The following is a 27,299-nucleotide window of genomic DNA, read 5'->3' as shown; positions in this document are numbered from 1 at the left end:
GGTGACACCATGTTTTTCATGAAATAAAAGAAAACCGGTTTTATCTAAAATCAAGGTGCGTGGGAAGAGAAAAAATCTATGTTGCAAGCCTTCCAATTAAACTTAATAAATGTCAGTAGTACAGGATCAAATTCATTGGAGCACTTAATTAGGTGCTTAACTACAAGACTAAAGACATATACTTCATTACTTTACTGAATCTGGGCCAGGATTACAGGATAACACTTTCTGTACTAAAAGTCTTGCTTAAGGCGAACAACTTAGTACACTGGATGAAGCATTTGGGCTCATATCCTTTTGTGGCTTTGGTTGGCCTCTCACTCAGTTGGTGTTTTTTTTAGGGGTCCCTATCTCACAGAGTCACTTCCCCATCTTTAAAATGGAGATGGATATTGCTTGGTTGAAGGCCCTCCAGATGTTGTTGGATTCCAACTCCCATAAGCCCCAGCTAGCATGACCAGGGATGTTGGATGACAACACATGGAAGTCCATGGGTACCCTCTCCCTGCCTACAGGTATATTCTGAGGGTAAAGCTCTTAGGATTGTAATGAAGTGTGTCCTAAAAGCTAGAAGGTTTAGGAATTAGTGAAATATATAATGTCTGAAACACGTAAAACTAAGACAAATGTATTAGAGTGTCAACAGGTCATAATGTGGGCTTGAAGCAATAACACTTTTTGGTCACATGCACACTATACACTCAAAGCGTGTTTAACACACATGTTATGTGTGGTATGTATGTAGGTGTCTGCGTGTGGGTGGTGGAGTCAATGGAAGTTAAAGAGCTTGAATGCAGAATAACGGCATTCTTCAAAATTGGAAATTAAAATGCTATCATTCAAAAATGGGAGTGGGGGCAGGAATCCAGAGCCTCAAATGGCTAATATTCTAAGTGTCAACTGATGTACTCTAGATTTAAGGCAGTTCTGGACTCACTGACATGCTAGTCTTCCAAAATGATTTTCAAGCCAAATTTGAAAGTAATTATGAATCTCCTAACCACAGTTCCATAGAACTTCAATGTCTCTTCTGAGAATTTGTTTAGAGCTTGATTCCATCTATGAGCACTGGAACTTTGAAAATTACTATGGCAATGACCAGACTTTCTACTGCAACAAATTTATTTCAGCATCTTCTTGGTTTTGCATGCAGCTTTCTCTTAATACAAATGCTTCCATTTCTCTATTGCTGCCTTTCTGCTAGCCAGTGCCAAGAAGAAACAAAGACCATGCCACATGCCAGCTTTGCCTGCCAAGTTGGGAAAGCTGATTTCTCATGAGGATTAAGGCTCTGCAATGCCAAAATAGAGCTCGCATCAAGGTGATGCTTTCAACACCACTCCCTAGGAATTAGTAGCAAATGCAGATCTTCTGGCACCATGTTTAGAATTTAATCTCCAATGAAGTATCAGCCATGGATTTGGAATGGAATGCTCATTTGCTTCATGATTCTAGGAAAAAACCCAAGTAATGAGCCATCTTACCCTTTCCCCATTTCTCAAAGAGATACAATTAATGAAACAAGCAGGCTAGTGCTCACAGTGTTGATGGGACTCTCCAAATCTCTGTTCTATAATGCTATAATGCTCAACACAAATATTTTCTACTAAGCAAGGTTATTTCTTAATCCACATTTCTTGAATGGAGCAGAAATTTGGGGGCACTCTGACTGCACTTAATTAGGGAGAGAGAGAGAGAGAGAGAGAGAGAGAGAGAGAGAGAGAGAGAGAGAGTTCAGAATAAAATACTTGCAGTCACCACTTTGGACATCACCAAGAACACGTCTTGAGATCTCATTCAGACTGAAATAGGTCATTTGAGAAGGAATCATAGCTCAGTGACAGAACACATGCTTTCTTTGTAGAAAACCCCAGGTTCAATCATTGGTGTCTCCAATTAAAAGAGTAAGGTAGTTACCGATGGAAAAGACCTGCCTCTGCTTGGAGAATTGATGTCCAGTATCAAGCTAGATCATGGTGTTCGACCCCAACTTCCATCAGCCTCCGTGAACATGGTCAATGGTCAGGACTGATGGGAGTTGTAATCCCTATAGCATCAGATAGACAACCCCATAGGTACAAGGGCAAATAGTCTGTCCTGGTGCAAGAAAGTTTTCTATGTTCCTAGGCATGCTTTTTTCTGCTAATGGAAATCAATTCCTGCATTTCCAGTTACTGGACCCAAATTCTCTCAGCACAACAAAGATCCTGCCCAAAATCTGTTTGCAGGAGCAGAATGTTCTTAGCACACTGAAATAAGCCTCCTGGTTATGGATCCATATTGCTTCCACACAAGCCTATTGTGTTCGCAGCCAACATGCAGTGCAGTAGTGAAAAGGAATGGAAAGCTTAAGGCACAATCCTATATACATCACATGTAGTTCTAACAATATACACAGAATTGATTTCCATGTGGATTTAAAAGATCATGGGGAACAGAATTTCAGAGGATTTGCTTTTCGTGACAGTTGCTACAGATTGTGTTGCTGAAGGTTCAATTGCACATCCTCCAATAAGTACACCCATTTTGGGGGTTGAGGCCTACTGGATAGGGTTTTGTCTTTTTTTTTTTTTTTTTTTTTTTAAATAAACCAGAAATGCAGCAACCCTTTTTGTCTTCTGAACCAAAAATTGAATATTCACAGTTGTGAATAAGTGTCCCAAATAAAGAAGCAGATGTAAAAATAGCTACTGCAGATTGACACAAGCTGTTGAAAAGAAAAGAGGGAGGGAGGGAGGGAGGGAAGGAGGAGCACTAGTTAAAACACAGCAGCTTTGGATAGGATGAGCACTAGTTAGAAAAGATGGATGACCAACAGTTATTGATTCCCTAAAATCAGGGGTACTATGATGGGTACTAAGTGGATCAAATCCTTGCACACAGTGCTTCATCTTTATATGAAGATAAATGCATAATAATGCTAACATCCAAAATAACATGCAAAGTAACAATCTGGAAAATCTTCACAAAAACTTACCGTATTAGCCTGAATATAAGCCACACTTTCCATCCAAATTCCAATTGTGAAAAGTTAAAGTGTGGCTTATATTTGTGACCTTACGCTGCTGGCAAAGCGGTGCTGCTCACGCCCCCCCCCCCCCGAGCAGCCCAGGAGCGTGCTGCAATGGCGCCCATCCCGTCCACGGCTCCCCAGCCTCCCCCAAGCTGCCAAATTTTAAAGGTGCGGCTTATTTGCAGGTGTGGCTTATATTCAGGCCAATACGGTATATTGTTCTGGTTTTTATTGCTGAGGGCTCCTACACATGACCTGTTTATTGATTTGATTTGCTTGAACAAAGCTTATGTGGACGTCATATTATGTTCAGTCTTTATTATATATTCATTCTGATTTCCTCATGGGAAAGTTAGACATCAGTGAACATTCTTCCTGGATTCATCTTGATTTCCTTGCACAGCAGTTATATATTTTCCTGGTAATCATTTGTTTATCCTACTCTTTTCAGTGTTTTTTTCCTGTCACTTCCCTAACAGCAAAAAGTCAATTCACTCTTTAAAAAACAAAGATATATTGCACTGGGCCAATAGAGCATTTTAATCCAGTTTAATTGTACAAATTTAAATTTCCAGAGTGTGCTTGAATCCCTCCTGCAAAATACTGACAGTCTGGAGGTGACCTGAGGTAGTAGGTAGTATAAATATGTAACAACAACAACAACAACAACAACAACAACAACAACCTTCTGCACACATGTCCTGAATATCCAATGCCATTTCTCAGATACACAGAAATAGCAGGGAAGGGTTCACAAAGCAGTTTCCACCTTGTGTTCTGTTATACTTGGATTTGAAGTGCCTCCTTTGCTATGTGTGATTTGGGCATGGTAAGAGGAAAGTGTACAGTTAAATAAGAAGAAGCCTTCATTTCCCCATCTCTTTTCAACTAAGAAATTCCAATATGCCTGCACTTTGCGAACACCTTCTCAGTATGCAAGCTGAATGGCCCCTGTCCATCTTATGTGATTATTTACATGTTATTGCTTTCTCAAATGGTCTTTTGAAATGCAGCAGTGTTCGGCAAATCAGTTTTGATCTATTCAGTGACACCTTCTGAGAAGCAAGGCAGTCTCTCCTGTCTTTACCAGAAATTTGATTGAGAAACACTTTTGCCTACTGCCTTGCACAGGCTGTGAAATGAGTTTTCAGCCCTACTCAATGCAGTGAACTGGGTGAACCCAAAATAAAAAGAAGTTTAAGAGAGAGAGAGAGAGAGAGAGAGAGAGAGAGAGGGAGTGAAGACCTATTTGAAATGCAGATTTTTAAATTATTTGTTTGCTTCATCTAGTGGATTAATCAGGGGTGCATATTAATGTTTACTGGCCCATGTGCATATCAATTTATATCAGTTTATAAATGAGTTACGACATGGAGAAAATGAATAAATAAAAAGTTTTTCTCCATGTCTTGTAACACTAGAACTCATGGTCATCCAAGGAAGCCGAATGCAGAAATTCTGGACAGATAAATCGGGTTCTCACTTGTGAGAGCACGCGTTGTGGTGGGGGCTAGAAAGACACCTCCCTGGTTGCTGGGCTGGCTGGCTAGCTGGCCACAGCTCCTATAGGTCCCTGCGACTTGCTGAGTAGAACTGAATGTATCAATTTTGTGATGGACAGCCCAGCGTCCTTTATATTGCCCTGCATGCAGGGAAATCCTCCTCTTGGCTGTTTGCTTTGGATCAGCCACCCTCCCTCCCTTTATTTAGGCCTCTGCATTTGACCTTGCAACTGCTTGTCATGGGGTCATCTGCTTTTGGGGCAGGGGCCCAGTAGGAATTTTGTCCATCTGGCTGATTGGCTGTTGCCATTTGGTTTTTGCCTACTGCAGTAGCAACTAGTCACAACTTGTAAGGTTGGCGGTTAGGCATTGGTTCTTGTGTTGGTTACTGGAAGGGTGCCCCCCCTTCCAGAATGATGATGGTGCAGGGAATTCCGTTAAAGGAATCCAGGGGCTCAATATTGCTTTTGTCCGTACCCCTGGTAGGGGGACAGGGCCACGCAAGAGCCCCTGGGACCGCTGGGGAGAGGGAGGGCTCTGCTCCCGGCCTCCTTAATGCTCCCTAGGTGGCATTCTCCTGACGCTGACCGAAAGTCAGCTCTGTCCCGGCGGACAGCTAGTCTGAACCAATGCCTACGCAACCACTCACATAATTTGTAATTTAATAAAGTTGTGGCCTAAATTATTGCCAAAAACCCAAACAAATATTACGTCTCTAGTCTGAGTTATTGGGGGGGTCTTGGGGACCTCAACACGCAAAAGAATGTCCTTTGTCATGCAGTGCATACTTAAACTATGGAACTCACTCCTACAGGAGGCAGTAATGCCCACCAACTTGGATGGCTTCAATAGAGGATTAGACAAATTAATGGAGAAGGCGAGGCACAGTATGTCTCTGAATACCAGTTCCAGGGAATCACAGGTGAGCAGGGTGCTGTTGCACCTGTGTCCTGCTTACAGGTTTTCCATGGGTAACCGATTCATGGAAAAGTCTATCAATGGCTAATCGCCATAATGGCCATTCTCTGCCTCCACAGCTTCTGCATGCCAGTTACTGGAAACCACCGGTTGGGAAATTGCCCTCGTGTTCAGATTCTGCTTGGTGACATGAGGGGAGAGTGCTCTTGTCCTGCTTTCAGGTTTCCCAAAAGCTTTTGGTCAGCAATTGTGGGGAGAGGATGCTAGACTTGAAAGGGTCATTGGTCTGATATGGCAGGCTGTCTTCATAATTTCATGAAAATTTGATATGCCTCACAGTTGACTTGGGATATTGTGAATCCACATGTGATTTCAGCGTGAGTGAAAATATAAGGTCCTGCCTTGTGGCTTGCAATTCACAGAATCTTCTTTACTTCCCCAAGGTATTCTTAAATTAATGTCCCATGTCACCTCAATGGAAGCCATTGCCGCATAGAGCACTCCTAAAAAGTGTCATATCATATGGTTTGAAGTCCATATCAGCCCCAGCTAGCACATTCTGGCAGGGAATGATGGGAGTTGTAGTTCAAAACATCTGGAGGGAACCCATGTGAAGCCATGAATGGATAACACAATTGTCACATGATTGTATCTCCCAGGAGTAGTCTTCTTCTTCTTCTTCTTCTTCTTCTTCTTCTTCTTCTTCTTCTTCTTCTTCTTCTTCTTCTAAATAGCAACTGTGAAGGAGGGGGGTTATGATCGCCTCACTCCCAGGGCTGCCATTTCTAAATGAGAAATAAGCCTGCAAGAGATGACTATGTGATGAATGTATCATCTATTTGGCACCTAATTTAGGGAGCAATCAGAGGTGAAGTTCCTTTTCTTTTTCTTTAATAAAAATCTTCCAAAGATTTCCTACCCTTGGGGGCTCAGTTATAAAGGTGTGGGGAAATTACTTCAGCAAAATGAAACTTTTAAAATTTGATTCTTTTACTGCTGCGGTGTTATTTTCTAGCTCTGTATTAGGTACACAAATAATTCATAATGATATAATAACTACAGTATGAGAGTACCAAAAGTCAATTATCATGTTTAAAGGTTAAGAGCTTGGCTGATGAACTTTAATTTTCTTTTCACAGCCCAGAGCTTTCCTAAGAAACCATCTCACAGAGAAAAGAACACTTGAGGATTATTGAGTTTCTTTATCAATTTTCCAAAGGAAAGGGACCATTTTATTTTACTTTTTAAAACATTGTGACCCGATTCATGAAATCTGCAGGATTTCCCATGTACAGACATCTCAGGGGCCTAGATTATAGGAGGGCAGATTTCAGATGGCCCCTAGTTTTTGAGTTCTGGCAAAATGGACATGTTCTTATCCAAGTTTTTGACAAAATAAAACTGATAAACCTTCAGCTCCCATGGGGTCCATTGCTACTTTTACTGCAGAAGACTAGCAGTAATCCATCTATACAGTTGATGTCTCTTCTTCCCTATAAGTTCATAACATATATTGATGACATTGAATACATTCTAATCACATTTTAAAAATTAATCATAATGAAGGTGAGTAAATTGTGGAAAAGAAGTGAGATCCTTCCACACCCCTTCAACACATGTTGTGAGAGGATAGGAAAAGAGATAGACTCATAGCATTGTAGAGTTGGAAGTGACCCCAAGGGTCATTAATTTAACCCCTACAATGCAGCAATCTCAACTAAAGCATCCATGACAGATGGACAATCAGTGTCTAATCAGGGTTGCTGGTTGCAAATATCTACTGTAGCAGATGATCAATTTAAGGGAGAATTGATCTTCATTCTGATCAGATGAATACAGTATCTACAATAATAAAGTGCAAGTGTCTCTGCGTCCAGTCCCTGTGTCCATGGGATTGCGCTACTGTGCATGTGCCCCACGGACAGCCGTTGGGACTTGGAATGCAGAGACTTTGGGCGCCGCGTGCCACTCAGCGACCCCAAGAGCAACTATGGTGCCTACCAGGTGGGAACAAGGGAGTGCAGGGGCCCCAGGTGGGATCTCTGAGGGATCGAGAAGAAACCCCCAGGCGGCTCTTTCCTGGGGGCGGCCCAGCCATGAAGCATGGCGGGCGAGGCAGAGAGGGAGCCAGCGGGCGGAACAGAAAGGCCGCGCAGCGAGGGAGCCAGGGGAACCCATGGCGGGAGCGAGCGTGGCCATGCGGAAGACCGGAAGGTAGCCGAGGGAGCACGGGCGGAAGCGAAGCGACGGAGGAGAGAGAGCGACGGAAGAGACGCCGGAAGGAATGTTCTAGCGCCTGTTAATTTAACTGGTTTAATGTCCCAAATTTTACCCCTGGAAAAAGACGACATCTCCTGGAAAAAAAAGAGGACACAAGGCAACCCTACTTATTGTATAAATTTGTAGTAGTTGTTGTATTTTTTTAAAACATGCAATTGCTGGCAAGCAGCATACAATTAGCGCAATCACAAAGAACACATAGAGGGAAACACGACTGCAGGAAGCCAACCCGTTTTCTTCCTCCTTATATGTATGAATGATCCATTGACAATATTGAACTGGAAAAACACTCTATTCCCCTTGCAGTCACTGAAGCCAGACAGGCAATCACTCTCAAGCCCATTCCCATCCCTAAGAGCCTCAGGAGGTTAAGCATCCATTTCTAATCTGCCTACTGTTTAGATTTGCCAAGCTTGCTGAATTCCTAAGTTCAGTTAATAATTCTCAATCGGAAGCATGGAGTAAGATGACTAATCAATCAGGAGGGAAAAGCCCTTAAACAAATTAGTGGTGCTATATATATATATATATATATATATATATATATATATATATATATATATATCGAGAGAGAGAGAGAAGTCATACACAGTAAAACAAACATCAAAGCATCAAGGCTTATATTCATGAGAAGTATTGTTTTCCCATAAGTGGAAACCTCATTATGATGAGAGCAAACATCTTAGTGAGGGTCAAACTAGACAGGACATCATTCATACAATTAGCAATTGCATGAATGGCCCTTTCTAAGTACCACCGCATTTTTCCATGTATAAGACGCCCCCATGTATAAGAAGACCCGTATATTTAAACCCAAAATAAATAAATTAAGTTGTTTAGTTTTGGGGGGTGGGGTGGGGGAGGTAACTTCCGCCAATCGCTCACCCGCTTGCCTGCCACTGCCAATCACTTGCCACAGCCACTGCCGATGGCACACCTCAGCGCAGCCGCCAATTGTCTGCCCGTTCGCCGCCACCAACAGCCCACCCGCCCACTTGCCACAGCCGCCAATCGTCTGCCCAATTGCCAGAGCCACAGCCAATCACCAGTAGGTGTTGCCGCAGCCACCAATCACCCGCCCAATTGCTGCTGCCAATCTCTTGCTTGCTGCTGCCATTAAGCACACGTCCACGTCTGCCTTCACTATCCGTGTATAAGATGACACCCAATTTTTGCCTATTTTTTTAAAAAGCAAAAAGCTTGTACATGTCTTATACACAGAAAAATACGGTAAGTTGCAGGTGTGGGAGACCTGATCCAAAGAAAAATTATGGTGGTGATGGGAGTGTGTGTGTGTGTGTGTGTGTTTTAGGGCATATTCACACCTCCATTTGGCCTGCCACATTCCCCTGGGGAAATCTGACCTTTAGGACTGAATTGGAATGACAATTTGATCCTCCATGGATTGCCATTTGTTCCAATTTAATGCTAAAGAACAGGTTTTCCAGGGGAAAACAGTGAAGCAAAGACAAAATGGCTTGGACCCCTGCCTAGAAAGCACAGGTGAAGTAAAAAACCACTCAGCCCCATGTTTCCAGGCACAGGAGAAGTGGAACAATTAAGGCATCTTAGAATCATAGAATCATAGAAGAGTTGGAAGAGACCACAAGGGCCATCCAGTCCAACCCCCTGCCAAGCAGGAAACACCATCAAAGCATTCCTGACAGATGGCTGTCAAGCCTCCGCTTAAAGACCTCCAAAGAAGGAGACTCCACCACACTCCTTGGCAGCAAATTCCACTGCCGAACAGCTCTCACTGTCAGGAAGTTCTTCCTAATGTTTAGGTGGAATCTTCTTTCTTGTAGTTTGAATCCATTGCCCTGTGTCCGCTTCTCTGGAGCAGCAGGAAACAACCTTTCTCCCTCCTCTATATGACATCCTTTTATATATTTGAACATGGCTATCATATCACCCCTCTTGTTATTTCATCTGCCAAGTATCAATTTGTGAGGGAAATCAACTTTGGGGTGATAATCAATGATTTTGCAATGCACCTGGGGAGGGGAAATGAAGCTTTAAAATGAATTGGTCTGTTGATAAAATATTAACAGCTGCATTTATCCCTCAGAATAATTTTAAAAAAAAAATCAACGTAACGTAACAAGGACTGTGTTAGGACCAACCCCGAGCTACAAAGAGTCAACAAGCTTTGAAGAATAGCTCATCAGACTGGATAAGCCAAAATAAGCCAAAGTACCCGGTGTGGCAGGGGCATGGCGTAGACATGGCGTAGATCCCAGGGGCGTGATGCACCACCTGCAGGGGCATGGCGCGTGCCCTGGGGGCGTGGCGCACCGCCTGTGGGGGTGTGGCACCCAGTATGGGGGGCAGCTGTGATGACACTTCACTGGGGTCATGGTGCCGGGGTGGTGCGCTCCCCCCGTCCCCTCTTCCTCCGCCAGTGAGTGGGCGTAGGTATCCAGAGCTATAGAAGCAACTGTAAGTGTTGTCTTTGACATTAAAGAGTTGACTATCTGCCATGTGCACTCTTTTGGCTGGGAATAATCCTTGACTGTTCACCCCTTTGCACACCATGCAGTGAATTTTTTAAGCTATGAATTCTCAGCAACGTGGGCATTGTTTCGAATTATTCCAGTGAAGGTGGCATGAAACCAGAGATGCAGCAAGGTACTTGAAGAAGCACAGCAACTCCAGTGATAGAGTTTGTCAGCTTTTGTCTTCTACCCAAATGGGATCATTTTTCTTTTCTGTCCTTTTTACCAACGTTACATATGGGAAATTAGGAAATGACAAAGAGGAATGGCTTGCAATAAACACACTAATGTTCAAGGTGGGGAGGGGGGAGCATTAGAGGACTGTGGATTTGTTTACAAACCGAATTAAAGATGAGTGGCTGAACAACTTTCTTGGCTGCCTGTGCAGCTGAAATGCAAACCAAAAAAGGGCCCCCACTGAATGCAGGTGGCGAAAACTAAGGAAGATGTAAATTCAGATGACGAAAATCAAGGAAGGAGCCAAAATTCTCATCTTGGCATCTAGCGGTTGAAGAATAGACGTAGCCAGTGGAAACAGATGAGACACGCACAACTTACAGATAGCGACACTCTGGGTAAGTCCAAGTATGGGTAAGGGAGGCATTTTTCCAAGCCCCGAAGGCCATGGTGAATGGGGATCCTTACCATGGAGGAAAAGTTGGGGCAATATTGTAGATCAGGGGAAGGCAACCTAAGGCCTGTGGGCCGGATGTGGCCCACCCGCCTGCTAAATCCAGCCCGCGGATGGTCTGGGAATCAGCGTTTTTTTTTCATGAGTAGAATGTGTGCTTTTATTTAAAATGCATCTCTGGGTTATTTGTGGGGCATAGAAATTAGTTCATTTCCCCCAAAAAATACAGTCTGGCCCTGGTCTGAGGGATGGTGGACTGGCCCATAGCTTTAAAATGTTGCTAACCCCTGTTGTAGATCATGCTTGCAGACGTTTACCTAAAGCATTTACCCATATCTCTGTATGAGGCATCTTGGTCTATGATGGAGCTAAGCAGGAGAAATGATAAAACAGAGCAGGATGGTGTACCCTCTCCTCTTGAAAAAAAGAGTGAGTGACTAAGCTTCTGCAAGAACGGCATGATCTGCAGAGACAGAATGCTCTCTCAAGAATTACAAAAGTCAGAATTCCTGTTGACATTTCCTTCACACATGCAGAAAGAGCAGCAGGAGATGGGCACAAAGAAGGATGGGCAAACAGCATAATAATCAGGGGCATCAGCCTTACTCAGGTCTTCTTCCCATTGCAGGATTACCATTGTGTGAAGTTACAGGTGGGTAGCCGTGTTGGTCTGCCATAGTCAAAACAAAATAAAAAATTCTTTCCAGTAGCACCTTAGAGACCAATTAAGTTTGTTCTTGGTATGAGCTTTCGTTTGCATGCACACTTCTTCAGATACACTGAAACAGAAGTCACCAGATCCTTAAATATAGTGAGGGAGTGGGGAGGGGTATTACTCAGAAGGGCGGTGGGAATGGGTGATCAGCTGAAAGGTGTGGAAAACCTGTTGAGGACTCTTAACAGCTGCAATTAGCCTTGCAGGGAAAGGCAAGGGGTGAGATGGCTAAAGATAGCTTTGTCATGTATAATGAGATAAGAATCCAATGTCTTTGTTCAGACCAGGTTCCTCCAGGGTTTTAAGTTTGGTGATTAGTTGCAATTCAGGCACTTCTCTTTCCAGTCTATTTCTGAAATTTCTTTGTATGCACACGGAAGCTCATACCAAGAACAAACTTAGTTGGTCTCTAAGGTGCTACTGGAAATAATTTTTTATTTCATTGTGTGAAGGGAAGTGTGGATTTATGCTCACTAATCCCATCCCCTTCATTACATCAGAGTCTGGCCTACAGCTTTAATCGCATCCCCAGTGCTTCGTTTCTACCAGCTCCTAGTTCTTCTGGGGTCGGGGAGAACTGAGCATCGAATTGTTACTTATTTGTGGGGCATAGGAATTCATTCATCCCCCCCCCCAAAAAAAATATAGTTCGGCCAACCACATGGTCAGAGGGATGGTGGACTGGCCCACGGCTGAAAAAAGGTTGCTGACAGCTTGAACTGCCAACTGCCTTTGTTTTAGACCAGGGGTCAGCAAACTTTGTCAGCAGGGGGCCGGTCCACTGTCCCTCAGACCTTGGGGGGGGGGGAGCAGCAGCCATATTTTGAAAAAAAATAATGAACGAATTCTTATGCCCCACAAATAACCCAGAGATGCCTTTTAAATAAAAGGACACATTCTACTCATGTAAAAACACACTGATTCTCAGACCATCCACGGGCCGGATTTAGAAGGCAATTGGGCCAGACCCAGCCCCCAGGCCTTAGTTTGCCTACCCATGTTTTAGAGATTTACCATTAGTGTAAGAACTGAAGAGACCTGCTGGATCAGACCAAAGGCCTATCAAGCCCAATATTCAGTTTCCAGCAATGGATAACTAAATGCCTTTGGGAAGCCCATAAGCAGGCATGAGCTGTTTCCTTACTTGTGCTCCCCAGCAACTAGCATTCAGATGCAAATCGTTACTGATACTGGAAAGAATGGTTTCAACTCTACTGAAGGAAGTTACGGTACAATTTGAGAAATGGGAAGGAAGCAGAAAAAGATTGGAATGGTTTGATCTTATTTATGAGCCAAGCCAGAATTCAAAGGACTTTTGGCACAGGTGATTAAAACTGGGGGAAAGGGTGTATTCTTTTGAACATGTCCACACACTCACATATACACTCTAAAACTCAGCAACAGCTCTTATTGATATCTTGCCCCTGGACTTAAGTCTATGCACTATGTATATTGCAATGGAGTGAGACAGCCACACAAAAACTAAGAGGATCTCTGCATTTGGCATGAAGTTGACGCAGCAAGGCAGAAGAATTAAACTTGGAATGAGTCTCTAGTCCACCTTAACAGTTACAAATGTGCTGGCATCAACAAATACACCCGAGTGCTACCAGTAATTGTGAATAAAAGGCTTTGCCATGCTTTCTATTTAGGAAGTGTTAAGAATTAAAGTGCACACTAGACAAATGAGTTCTGCTCCCCTGAACCCACGAAACAACAAAAACTATTTCAGAACTATTTAGAAATCAAGTGAGGACAATATACAATAAAACACAATTGAGTTTAATTAAATGCTCCACTTTCATCTTTCTGCAACTAACAAGAAAAAGACGCTGATTAAACATACTTTTTCGAATCTATAAAGATCCAAATGTCATTTTTTATTGTTCTAGTTGTACTGAAGGAAAAACATAAACAGTCTCCTTCCATTTGCTATCCTATTTGTAGGTGTAGAACAGGCATGAGCAAACTCGCCCCTCACTATGTTTTGGGACTACAACTCCCATCATCCCTAGCTAACAGGACCAGTGGTCAGAGATGATGGGAATTGTAGTCCCAAACATCTGGAGGGCTGAATATGCCCATGCCTGGTGTAGAATGTAAGAACAGCTGTTCCAATGCCATTTTGGGGCCAAAATTCTGCCTCCCAACAAAAATGGGGGAGAGGGGTCATACTGTGGTGATGGGCAAGGGGCCTTCTTACCCCTCTCTCTTTTACCATTTAGAAGCCACCATCTCTGCCAGCAGCAGGAGCAGAACTGTGTTCACCTATGGAAAGATGCTAATATGCCCGCACTAGTGCCGTTCATCTAGTGCAGATGTGGCACTGTCGTCCCCAGACTGTCACCAGCTATTTCATCCTGCTGTTGTGTTGCCAAATATGTCTGTTGACCCAATAGCTTTTAAATGATAAAACAGAGGGTGGAAAATCTCCTCCCCTCTTCACCAAAATGGTTTCATTAGTTTCATGCCTCCCTCCACTTGCCCTGCATAGGGATCCACCTGGTATTCCCCACCCATTGTTGAGCAAGGCCAAAAAACAGAAGTGGCCTCCCAAGTGGGAAGGAGCTACTGCACTTAACTTCACTGCAGGTGGGTCAGTGCTGCTTCCAAGGACAGAAAGAGGAGGGGCAAAGAGTCCAGGGGGCTGGCGCAGTGCAAATGCGCTTTGTGCTATGCCAACCTCCCAGCTGCTAGTGTCTTCAGGACCATGTTGTGGTCACTTCCTCCCCAAATACCCCAAGAAATGTAGCCAAAGGGTTAACTTCAACAAGGGTGCTGTCTGTGTACCTGCACACACTTTAGCTGAACAGTGTAAATCAACAATTTACAGTGGTACCTTGGTTCTCAAACTTAATCCGTTCTGGAAGTCCATTCCAAAACCAAAGCATTCTAAAACCAAGACACTCTTTCCCATAGAAAGTAATGCAAAATGTTTTAATCCGCTCCAGACTTTTAAAAACAACGCCAAAACAGCAATTTAACATGAATTTTGCAATTTAACATGGATAACAAGACCATTGCTCCATAAAATGAAAGCAATAAACAATGCACTGCAGTCACACATTCAATCAGTAGCTGAACTGGGTTCTACACAGTCACAAAAAGAAAAAGCCACAAAACCAAAAATGCAAAATAAATAGCAAAAACAGACAGACCTCAGCGTAGCACTCGAATCGGAAGCGTAATACTCAAAAGGGTGGCACTCAAAACGGAGCACGTTCAGCTTTCGGAAAAAGTTCACAAACCAGAACACCTACTTCTGGGTTTGCATTGCTTGGGTTCTGGTTGTTTGAGTACCAAGGCATTTGAGAACCAAGGTACCACTGTATGGTCTTTTGTACAGACACCTGCACACACGTAAAGACAGTTTGTACCTGAGTTCAGTGCAGCACGTGAACAAGCCTTAAGGGTACTTAAACTTCACACACACAAAAAGGAGTTAAAAAGCAAGGAGGTACCGGTAGATGAGAGAGATGTTGATAATGGTACCTTCCATAATAGCTGATTTTCACATTTTTCACATGGTTTTCATTGTATTGCTTTTATGTATAATTGTTGTAAAATGCTAAACTGCTCAGATTTTTCTACATAAAAAAGAACAGTTGTATATCAATATTTCTATAGATAAAAGGAATGAATAAATAAATAATTTCAGTGCATTTTGGACCCTGTTGGCCCTTCTCCAGTGAAATTCAGAGAAATAAAGATCTAGCATGTACTGCCTCTTCTTTTTTATGCTAAGGAAGTACTCTTAAAACAATTTAACTCTGCAGTGAAGATATAGCCTACGATGCTACAGCTGTCCAGTGCATGGACTAGGCCGGCTGGAATCCATATTCACATATATACTCAGTATGTGAGGGGGCACCTGAAAACATGCCCTGTGCATTGTCTCACTGCCACATGTGTCTACCTAGAACCTGTAGGAATCTGAGTAGGTTCCCTTTATTAGGTCAAATTCAAATACATGAGCTTCATAAGTAATTACATAATACAGCCTCTTTTTCACTTCATCCCCTCAGGAGAAACTTGACTTCAAGTGTGTAATTTGAAGAGACCTTTTGTTCATTCCCACAGATGTATTAAAACATTTCCCTGCAGTCTTTGCAAAGGGATCATGGTATATATATATATATATCCCCAACCTCTGCATCTATTGCATGTCATACAAGAGAACAAGAGTAAAGAAAGCTAAATGTGCAGCAGAAGCAAATGATAGAATCATAGAGTTGGAAGAGACCACAAGGGCCATCCAGTCCAACCCCCTGCCAAGGAAACACCATCAAAGCCCTTGTGGTCTCTTCCAACTCTATGATTCTATGATTCTATTATTCTACCAGCCTGTGATTAAGAGTCTCATGCTCTGTCGGCTGAGCTATCCCAGGTCGGAATACTGTCCCAGGTCCTGACCACTACACATCCAAAGGGACATTGTTGAGGTCTACCAAGAGACGCTGTTTAGTAGAGATGTTGCAATAAATTAATCTAGGAAATCGTGCAGATGTGAACTCTTCTGAATGATTGCTCAGAAGAAAGATTGGGGTGTGCAAATCCATCAGTGTTAGTTTTCTCATTTTTCCAATCCTCAATTCATTTTGCCACACTACTGCACCAGTTTGTTTTAAACAGTATGTATATGGTCGTTAAGAAATTCAGCATAATAAAAATCAACCATAAAACAAGTGTTACAGAATGTGAGATTCACCATTACCATGTGAGACTATGTCCCCAAGGTATTATTCAAGGATAAGATGAAAGGTATTATTCAATGATAAGATGAAAGGTATTATTCAAGGGGGGATGAAAATAATTCACTTCACCCAAATGCATCCCTCCAAAATGAACTCTGCAGGTGGGCACATTCCGTTGACTTGGTGATTGATATATCCAGAAAAAGGAACTCTTGCAAAAATTGCGGTGTGCATGTCTACCAAAGCACACATTTCTATAGGGAGTTTTCCCTAATATACACATTTATTCAAGCATTTGTCCTAATATACTTTTTGTGTCCTTTTCACTAATACAAAAGTCTTTGTGTTTTTGCATGTTTCCCATGCACAGATTAGATACCAGACTGAACAGACGACATGCTGTTACTCTCAGTGGGAGTTTTTACATATTTTACATACATATTATGTATTTGACATTCATTTCCTTCTGAAACTCTACCATGAATTCAGTATCAAATACACTCGCGTAATATGCAGAATTCCTCCCGAAAGGAATGGGACTTCCACAAACACCCATCATTCTCAGGGGGGATTGCTGCATTGATTTCAACATGTATAGTGGCAGGACACCAGTGTGAAATGCACAAGAGAGTGAGAATCTGGCAGCACATGAATAATAGAGTGTACATAAGAGCCTGCTGGATCAGGCCAATAGCTTGGCATCCTGTTCTCTCAACCAGATGCCTGTGGGAAACCTACCAGCAGGATCTGAGCGCAAGGCCACTCTCCATTTTTGGTTCCCGCACCTGCTGTTCAGAAGCATTGCTGCCTCCATCTGTACCCCCTGCTCTGATCCACACATTGTTCCAGGCAGGTGAGTCCATCGGCTCTGGAATCACGGCTTTCTGGATTCCTCCTCCATCCCCAGCATCTTCCAGTCATATTGCTTCCACAAGATTGCAACTTCCCTTCAGTTGGCCAATCTCTGCTTAAGCATCCTTTGCCTAAATTCGTCATATATACAGAAGCAATATGTGCAGTGCTTCTGACATTAAGTAAAAGGTAAAGGACCCCAGGACAGTTAAGTCCAGTCCTTCAAAGGCGACTATGGGGTTGCAGCACTCATCTCGCTTTCAGGCTGAGGAAGCCAGCGTTTATCCACAGACAATTTTCCGGGTCATGTGGCCAGCAGGACTAAACCACTTCTGGCGCAATGGGACACCATGATGGAAACCAGAGTGCACAGAAAACACCGCTTGTCTTCCTCTCAAAGCAGTACCTATTTATCTACTTGCACTGGTGTGCTTTGAAACTGCTAGGTTGGCAGGAGCAGGGACAGAGCAACGGGAGTTGTGGGGATTCGAACTGCCGACCTTCTGATTGGCAAGCCTAAGCGGCTCTGTGGTTTAGACCACGGCGCCACCCACATCCCACATTAAAGCCCTTCCCATCGCCCTAGAATCCTGTCCACACTGTCTAGGAAATAACATACATATTTTGTGATTGCCTTTGCAGAAAATAACATTCGGATACTGGTGTTTGTACAAATACAAATATTTCAGCACATAAAATGTACATGTACCCAGAGACTTAAATAACCAACAGGCCAGATTCAGTAGCTTTCTGTTTACATGCTATGTTCAACATGCATAGGAAAACTGGGCTGGTAGATACCGGTATGATTTGGGACCAGGGACAGGCATAATCTTACTGGTAGATCCTGAGTAAATGCACTTTTATATATCCATGAGAAAAGCGTATGCAAAATAATGCAAGAATGGCACTGACTGCAGGAAGGAGACTATGCTCAATCTTTTTATTTTATTTTATTTTTATGACATAGCACAAAATTACAAAGCAACAATGTAAAATTATAATGATGTGGAATATCACTAAATTATCACCCATTTATGTATGCTGATGCTTATCAGTTTACGTTGCGTGGATTAATTTGTGCATCTGATCAGGCCAGAGGAAAAAGAAAGCGAATCTAAAAGTCACGGGTTGTCTGTCATTTTGAATTTACGCTCATTTGCTTAATCTCATTATACAGATGCACAGTGCTAAGCCCATTGGGTGGCTTGGCGATTTTAATACTCTCCTTCAGCCATAGCCCAGTGTTTGCCTCAGCTAGGGCACGTGGCCTCTGTTAACCCAGCTCACTTGTCAGATAAATCCTTGCTGTGCTGCACTCCACTGTATTTTAATAAATCAAGCCTGAACCAATTCTCCCAGGATATTTTGAGAACCAGCAAATAGGTGGGGGAGACCCCACCGTGACCTGATCTCCGACTGCCTAGTGAATTTCAGTACAGTCTGAGTGCTCCAGAGGGGATTGATGGGCTACCATAGGCAAGAACTACAAATTATTCTCGTGTTCCTCTCCCAGCATGGGGTGATTTCATCAGAAAACTTTCTGACATGTTGTGTGAGAATTCAATGGCTAACAAAAGGACTTGAGAATGAGAAGTAACAATGAAGTGGGAGGTTCGTTCGTAGCTGAGATACTCAGCTAGGTGGAAGTAAGTGGACTTCCTGAGCTCCATTTAGAGAAATATACTAGACAGGGGTCAGCAAACTTTTTCAGCAGGGGGGCCGGTCCACTGTCCCTCAGACCTTGTGGGGGGCAGGACCATATATTTTTTGGGGGGAAATGAACGAATTCCTATGCCCCAGAAATAACCCAAAGGTGCTTTTTAAATAAAAGGACACATTCTGTTCATGTAAAAACACGCTGATTCCCAGACCGTCTGCGGGCCGGATTTAGAAGGCGATTGGGCCAGATCTGGCCCCCGGGCCTTAGTTTGCCTACCCATGTACTAGACAGTAGACAGAGGAGCAAAACGGCCATGGGGTTCAGTCTGAGCCCCAATTTAACGCTTAGGAAATCTGCCTGCCTCAGCCTGAGGCACTTCATAGACTTGATTGGTTATTTAATTTTTATACCGCATAATATATTAAAAGTCTCTCCAAGCAGTGTACACTGGTACCTCAGGTTACAGACGCTTCAGGTTACAGACTCCGCAGCGCTAACCCAGAAATAGTACCTCAGGTTAAGAACTTTGCTTGAGGATGAGAACAGAAATCGTGTGGCGGTGGTGTGGCGGCAGCAGTAGGCCCCATTAGCTAAAGTGGTACCTCAGGTTAAGAACAGTTTCAGGTTAAGAACGGGCCTCCAGAACGAATTAAGTTCTTAACCCAAGGTACCAACTGTAAAGTAAACTGAAGCAGCAACGGACAGTTTAAACAAAGTATTTCAAAAATACACAGTAAACGTATAAAAATGTTACATTGACACAAAGTTACTAATATATATATCAGTATCAATTCAGGGGCTTCTCTCCTCCAATCCCAATTCAGTGTTGGCAAAATAAATAAATAAATAAATGCCATGGCATTTGAATAGCAATGCCCATCAACCTTTTTGGAGGGGGGGGGGCTCAAATATTATAGGGGGGTGAAGGGAGTTGGCTCCCATGCAGGGTTGCATCTAATAGCTGCATGTTTTTTTCCTCATGTGACCCCATCTTTCTCATGTGGTTTTCTACACTCTTATATTACCACGGAACCTCAGGAACAAAAGTTTGAAGCAGCACACTTCTTTGTTTAAAATGTCAGTAAGCTGATTACGCTAGACGTTTTGTTAAGAAGCAAGTGTAAATCAAATCACCACCAGAGTCAATATTCCTCCAGGCTGAAGGTATGGAAGAATGGCTCGCCTAAGGCCAACAAATGGGATCACAGCTGAGATTTGCATCAGGGACTTCCCTGCAGACAGCTGGTGTTCTTAAGAAATCTCCAGATCTTAATTTCGCTGTTGGCACTGACTACAACCATGTTCTTAGGTCTTACTTAATGTTTGCTTCTACCGCCCATCAGCTGATGGGCAGTTAGAAGCACACCTAGGGCAAGGAAAGGAACAATTGGAAGCCTGCTTTAAGCTCCAGAGATCATGAACTGTCAGGACAATGGGGAGGAGGAAGAGGATCCTGATGATGGGTGTAGCCAGGACTGGGACACACAAGGGCAGGCCCGTCTTAGAGGGATCTGCCGCCCTGGCGCAGCGATCCCTCGGCGCCCCCAGCCTGCCGCCTCTCCGCCCGCCTCCCTCCCGCGCTGGCCGCCCCTCGGGAGGGGGGGTGGGCGAGCGGGGGATGAGAGGCGTGTCGTTGGAGCGGGCGCCCGCGCTCCGGCAGGCGGAGGATGAGGGGCGGGCGGACGGGCGCTCGCGCACCGGCGGGAGGGCGGGCTGCAAGCCGGCCGCCCTCGCCTCCCAGAGCCCCAGCTGGAGTGCTGGAAGGTCGCGCAAAGCCCCGCGCCGCTTCAGCGCTCCAGCTGGGGCTCCGGGAGGCGAGGGCGGGCGGCTTACAGCCTGCCCGCCCGCCGGCGCGCGAGTGCCTGCCTGCCCATGGGGGCGGGGGCGGGTTGGGGAGGGGGAGCCCGGTATGCCGGCGGGCTCACGGGGGCGCCCCTGGGGTGCCCTGCGCCCTGGCGCGCCGCGCCACCGGCCTCTATGGATGAGACGGCTCTGCACAAGGGCAAGCAGGGGGGTGGGGAAGGAAATTCTCACAGGGTGACAGAGGATGACGAGGGGATAGGGGGTCAGTGCACAGGAACTGGAACAGCAGGACCCGTCTCCAGAGCCAGAGGGGCCCTTGTCTCCATGAACACGGCAGGCTCAGAGGTTTAGGAAGCAGTGGGGGTACACTCTAGAAGGCTGAGGCAGGCAAGGGCCCACAGCCCAGCTCCCTAGCTGGCCAGGTGGGGCTCGCCAGCTCTGGGAGGAGGCGAGCGATTCCTCAGCTGGAGCAGGCTCAAAACAGGTGAGGGTCTCATCAAGCCCAGATGCTGCAATCAACATGCAAGGTATAAAAGGGAAGCTGAGCTGAGGTGCTGCATCTGTTCAACTTTGTACATTGGTTGGAACTTGGTGTGGAAGCTCCTGGACCTTGTTTCGGGTTTGATTCTGAACTGTGTTTCCTGGCCTTTGGACTTTGCTTGTGGTAGACTGACCCCCGGGCTTTGAACTTTGGACCTGACATGCAGTTGTACCTCGGAAGTTGAACGGAATCTCAAAATGTTCGGAAAGCAAAGCGCGGCTTCTGATTGGCTGCAGGAAGCTCCAGCAGCCAATTGGAAGCTGTGGAAATCATGTCGGACATTTGGGTTCCAAAGAATGTTCGCAAACCGGAACACTCACTTCTGGGTTTTCAGCATTCGGGAGCCAAAACATTCAAGTCACAAGGCATTCATCAACCAAGGTACGACTGTATTGACTTGCTGCTGGGTGGGCCAGGGGTTCAGGACACAAGATGATTCCTTTGAAGCCCTGTCCACACCTGATATCAGATATACTCTCAGGTGTAGGATAAGTGGGCATAGCTCCCCTAAAATGACACTGTGGATTCCTCACCCCTGCATTATGCTAACTTTAATCAGTAAATTTATCTGTACTTGTCTCTGCGCATTTGGACGTTTGCTGCACTTTTTGAAAAAGCTGTCATTTTGCTGAAAACAAGGATTATATAAGAACAACCACTCTAATTGCTTAATTAATGACATTACTGTTATTTGAGTGTATTTTAAATGCATTTTCTGTTCTCAGATGTCCTGTTTGTTCTCCTGTTGGAGAAAGGGTGGGGATATACCGGTAAACATGGTAAATATCTTGTTTACATAAAACAATAGGAGATTTGCTCCTTTTACTCACTGCTGCTATTTTGTAGACGAACCTTTCATGCTTCCTATGTTTGTGCTCTGAAAGTCTAGACAGCTTGTGAAGTAGCGATGTGCAAAAAAGTAAAAAAGGGTACAGAAAGCACTTTTCTATGATAAGAGTCTCTGAAAGAAGGCTTGACATGGTGGGTGGATAACATGATTGCAAACCTTCCTGTGCAGCTCAAGAGAGAAATATTCTCCCTTTGCTTATTTTTCCTACAAGTAGAAGTGGATGAGAGCTGTGCCATCAGCAACACTGTTTGGCTGTTAGTTTTCATTTGCAGCATCAATGGAAACTTTCAGGTCATTCAAGAAATTACACAGCTACATCCAGCACATGGGTGACCCAGAGGGGGAAATTGTTCTGAAGCAGCAAGCACAGTCACCGAGAGACTAAAAACTTCTGTGAAACAAAGCAAAGCAAAGCATTCAAAAACAAGAAGCTACCTTGTACTGAATCAGCCCATCAGTCCATTTGCTCAGTACTGCCTACACTGACTGGCAGAAACTCCCTGAAGTCTTTCTCAGCCCTATGCAGGATAGAACGAGGAACCTTTTGCAGTCAAAGCAGACATAGAATTCAATGACAATTCCATCTCTTTGCCAAATGCTGAGAAGATTGCCAGTAAAAGCAGAATGAGGCAGCACCACTGTGTGTGATTCGCAAGGATTCCCATCCACCTGTCTTCTACTTGCAAGCCTCATCTGTCCCACAGGATGTGGGTGGGAATTTCCCAGAGTTTGAGCTGTGTGGAAATGGTCTCCTTTGTTCTAGATGAGAGTGACAAAGTTGAGAAGTGCTGTGGCGATTGGTTACTCTTTAGAGGTGAAGTAGAATTCTCCAATTTCAGGATAGCTGAACACTAAAGAGTGGTTTCCCCCAGGGGAAAGCAGCAAGGCAAGAGGAAGTGGGGATAAACCCTTGTTAGTCACTTTTTTATTAAAGTAACTCAAAGCGACTTACAATAAACACACACACACACACACACACACACACACACACTAAAACAAGCATAAAGCAAAACAAAGCAAAGTCTAAAAGACAATCCTATATTTTAAAAGGTCCTATTTTAAAAGGAAGGATTAAAACATCTCACCCACTCAAGGAGCCCAGAGGTAATCAAAAGGCCATTAATAGTGGTATATAAATAAAATAAAATATGGCAAAAGTTGTACAACGAAGCTGTTAGATATAGCTCTGTGGGTAGGAAGCCCCACAAAGTGAGAAGCTGCCACAGAGGAAGACCTCTTTGCTTCTGGGCATGCCCATCCCCAGAAAGGTGCTCGCGAGGGACTGGAGGCCTTTGTCTGAAAAGGGTTCACCACCACCCAGTGGTGTAGCATGGTTTGCTGGTGCCCGGGGTGGGGTGTGGATAGTGAACAGAGCCTGCTGCAAGAGTCCAGCTCTCGCCACCAATGTCACCGGAGTGACGCCAGCCCTGCACCACTTTGTGAGGCTGGCATCCCAGCCTCACAAAGTGGTGCAGGACTGGCAAGGCAGCATGAGCAGCACACACACACTGAAAATTGTGCCTGCAGCCATCACCCTGGCAGCCCGCCCCAATGCTACACCCCTGCCACTACTGTTTTAGACCTAGGAACTAGAAGGCCACTAATCCCTGGCTCTAGCCACTAAGCTTCTTTTAAGAGGAGACTACAACCCTGCCTTTTAAACAAAGAAGAGAGTATCAAATATAATGGTTATAAATCACCCATTCCCTACTTCCACCTCATTTTTATGATGCTGCCAAGCTGACAACTTCTAGTAAAATATATTTTATTGCAACAGACAGTGCGTGGTAATTGTTACAAGCATGAGCCACACTCCTGGCAAAATGATGAATTTTGCTGTAAACAGAATCTGTTCTATGTAATTGTTAGCAAAATGTCCGATCCATATAAAAGCTAATTATAACTACCAGTTTTAAGACCAGTCTGGGCAAAACTCTTCTGGGTGCAGGGAGGAGGCACAGGATGGGGTCTGAAGGCTCAAAATTTATCACAACTTTCATTAAGGTCCTTGAAGTGTGATTAAATAAAATTAATATGGGAGATTATTACCATATTACCAATATCCTTCAAGAGGGTTCTCCCCCCCTTTTCATTTACTAAGCATTCCCAAGCTTATCTGCTAGTAACTAGTTTAATGGTTTTCAAATGTGTTCCTGGGTGTACTTGAGGTTCTACAGAAAGAAATGTACTGGGAATTACTCACTGAGAGGATTACTCATGGTTCACGAAGTCCCTTAGAAGCAGCTTGACCAAAGCCCATCATTACCAATCATCTTGGTGTCCCAACTCCCATCAACTCCTCTCAGCATGTGGAGTTGTAGAGAGGACCATGTTGGCCACTCCAGCTCTAAAGGAGCCAGATAAACCAACTACAAGAAGCAAGTTGACACTTTCAAATTCAGAAAGTCAGGATTTCAGCCTCAAATTAGGGCAAGCGCACTCCCTAATATCAGCTATTCATTCAGAAGCTGCTTTCTCAAAAGAACTCTCTTTGTCAGTGTTGAGCAGTTGCTAAGTGGCACAGCAACGAGAAAACAGCATGCGCTATTTTGTTTATAGACACTTGTTTCTGAAATGAAAAGATGGTTTGAATATTTAAACTGATATTTAACAACTCCTTAACGGTCATACATTTTAAAATTCAATGGATAGTAACATTGACTGGGAAGAGTCAAACAAAAGGAGAGGTCTTTGTTTAGCGATAGTCACATGCATCCAACCGCAGTGAGTACAAGAGATAATTTGCAACACTCTTCAACACCCATGCTTGTTTGTATGCTATTTTTGACTAAAAAGAAATGGAAAAACAGAAAGAAAAATGTTTCTTTCTTTCTTTTACATTTTAATAGCTTCACTGTGCAACACTACCAATTTTAAATTCTCTTTTCAAGGAGAGGACTGTCTGCTGACAGCTGTTCAGATAGAAGACTGTTCTTCTATAAAGCAAAAAACATGGCTATCCTAGCAGGAACCCGTGACAAGCAACCGGTAAGGTCCCAGGCACAGGAACCTTGAAGACTTTCACAGTCCTGACAAAACTTGACAGATAGGTCTCTATATCTGGGTGTGAGTGCTGCACTACACAAAGATTCCTCTCCACAATTGCAAAACATCATGCACATTCCAACATTAACCAGATTGCAAGACCAAATAAAAAGAAAGTGTTTTGCGAAACAACTTGTTTTCCTTCTCTCTCTCTCTCAAAAATTACTTTCGTCATTATGAAATAATTGAAACCCATGAAACATTAATGCAGCAAAAGCCACAGAGTTCAAAGCCTCCATCATGCACAATTTCCATAACATTGCATTGTGGCTTAATAAAAAAGGATATTGTTGTGCACACATCAAATCTCTTCTAATCCGAATAAGGGCTTTCTGTTCACTAATGAAAGCATTTTTATGCATAAGGTTTAAAGCCCAAATGCAAAATAAGCATTACAGTGATATTGGGCTCCTGTTTGAGCAAGTATTATCTGTGTGGTTCCTTAAATCTTTTGGAATAGCCCAAAGATAACTCAGCATCGCTCAGTAATTAAAAACAAACCACCTCTCTAAATGCAGTGTTTGTACAGTTCTGATTCCATGAAAAACCGACACACTGGCAAACTCAACTCTTTGATCCCAGACCCAAGACATTTCCCCCTCCCCTCACATCTCTGTCAAATAGCATGCTTACTGTCTAATGAATCATTTGCAGGAAGAAAGAGAGGTTTTCACAAGGATGAAAACGGGGGCAAAGTGGTATGCTTTGCTCCTCAGCAGGTGGCATGGAAAACAACAGTGCTTCCAATTTTCCCCCCCTGAGTACTGTTATTTCTGTGTGCTAGCTGCTAGCATCAAAATGTTACATCACAACCGTGCCGTGCATGATGCCTGGATATGGACCCAGAGACAAAGTCAGTCAAGGCTATTCCTCCTGACAATGGTAGTAAATATATGTACCCTGGTCCACTAGGTAGTTTGGTTAGGTAGTTTTCAATGTGTCTTATTTATTTTTACGACTACTTTGCTATGTTTGTAATTACTACGTAAATCTTTTCATATTGTAAGCTGCCTTGAGCATTGTGGAAAGGCAGCATAGAAATAAAATGATGGTGATGTTTGCACAGATGAAATGCATTTGGAAAATACACACCTTGCACAACTGCAAAAAATAATAATGGAGCAAGCGGTTGCTGCACCATGTTGTTGTCGACAAAATAAAGAAGAAGAGAAGAGTTTGGATTTGATATCCCACTTTATCACTACCTGAAGGATTCTCAAAGTGGCTAACATTCTCCTTTCCCTTCCTCCCCTACAACAAACACTCTGTGAGGTGAGTGGGGCTGAGAGACTTCAGAGAAGTGTGACTAGCCCAAGGTCACCCAGCAGCTGCATGTGGAGGAGCGGAGATGCGAACCCGGTTCACCAGATTACGAGTCTACCGCTCTTAACCACTATACCACACTGGCGTATAAACCCAGTCCCCTGAAAGCAGCAAGCAATGGCCTCGTCATCTGAGTTATCGATCACCTAATGACATGAATTCACTATAGGATCACAATCAGTGATCACAACAGTGCACACAGTAAGCCTATGGCTTAATTTTTTTGCCATCATAAAAAAATGCTGTTGGTGACATACAAATAAAAAATAATAAGCACTGCAAAATTTGATATTTAAATCCTAAAGAACCCAACAAGCTCAACATAACGAGGGAGAAAACAAACACAGGAAAATCATCTTACCCATAGAGGTGAAAATCACCCAACCACAGAGACAACATTTGGAATTCAATTTGAGAATAAACACAATTGAATGTTTTTTGTGGCATTGTAGGCATGTGAAGACGTCTTTCAACCTGACTGAGATTCATAAAGAAAACCCAATAAAAGAAAGGTGAGGGTATTCCAATTTGCAAACTAGTCATTGTGATATAGCAAACAAGTAATGAGTGACAGGTTTTTTGTTTTTTCACTTACCAGATTAGCCTTTGAAAGTATAAATTTTATTAAAGGTGGGGAGAAGATATAAGCCAGCATTTTTATGCCAGTGACGTAGTCTGGACGCTTTGCGTGAGCCTCCACAATAAATACCCATCTGGAAGCGCAATGAATTCTTCTTCAGATGCAAAGGACTTTTTCAGACCACAAAGGACTCCGCAAAAGAGACAGAATTCTCTGTACTCACCCAAAACAGATAGCTCAGCTGAAGCACTGCTGTTTTCCTCCCTGTAGGTGACCACACAAGTATATGTGCCAGAATCATCATCTGTTGCATTAGATATCAGTAAGTTACTGCCAGCCAGCAATGAATACTTTTTAGACCTGGAATATTGGCAAGAAAACTTGGTTTAAAATA

The 27,299-nt window shown here is 43.7% G+C and overlaps 1 protein-coding gene across 1 annotated transcript in view; it reads right to left on the bottom strand.

Annotated features, from left to right (window-relative positions):
* DCC (DCC netrin 1 receptor) overlaps positions 1–27,299 on the bottom strand; it is a 912,686-nt gene that overhangs the window by 424,618 nt on the left and 460,769 nt on the right. The window contains exon 5 of the mRNA XM_033163905.1: positions 27,129–27,265. Within this exon, the coding sequence (XP_033019796.1) occupies positions 27,129–27,265 (137 nt within the window). The remainder of the gene's footprint in view (positions 1–27,128; positions 27,266–27,299) is intronic.

The sequence above is a fragment of the Lacerta agilis genome, chromosome 11, assembly GCF_009819535.1.
Source record: "Lacerta agilis isolate rLacAgi1 chromosome 11, rLacAgi1.pri, whole genome shotgun sequence".
In the NCBI taxonomy this organism is placed as follows: domain Eukaryota; kingdom Metazoa; phylum Chordata; class Lepidosauria; order Squamata; family Lacertidae; genus Lacerta; species Lacerta agilis.
Note: the sequence above shows the minus strand (reverse complement) of the source record. Positions and strands in the feature narration are given on the sequence as shown.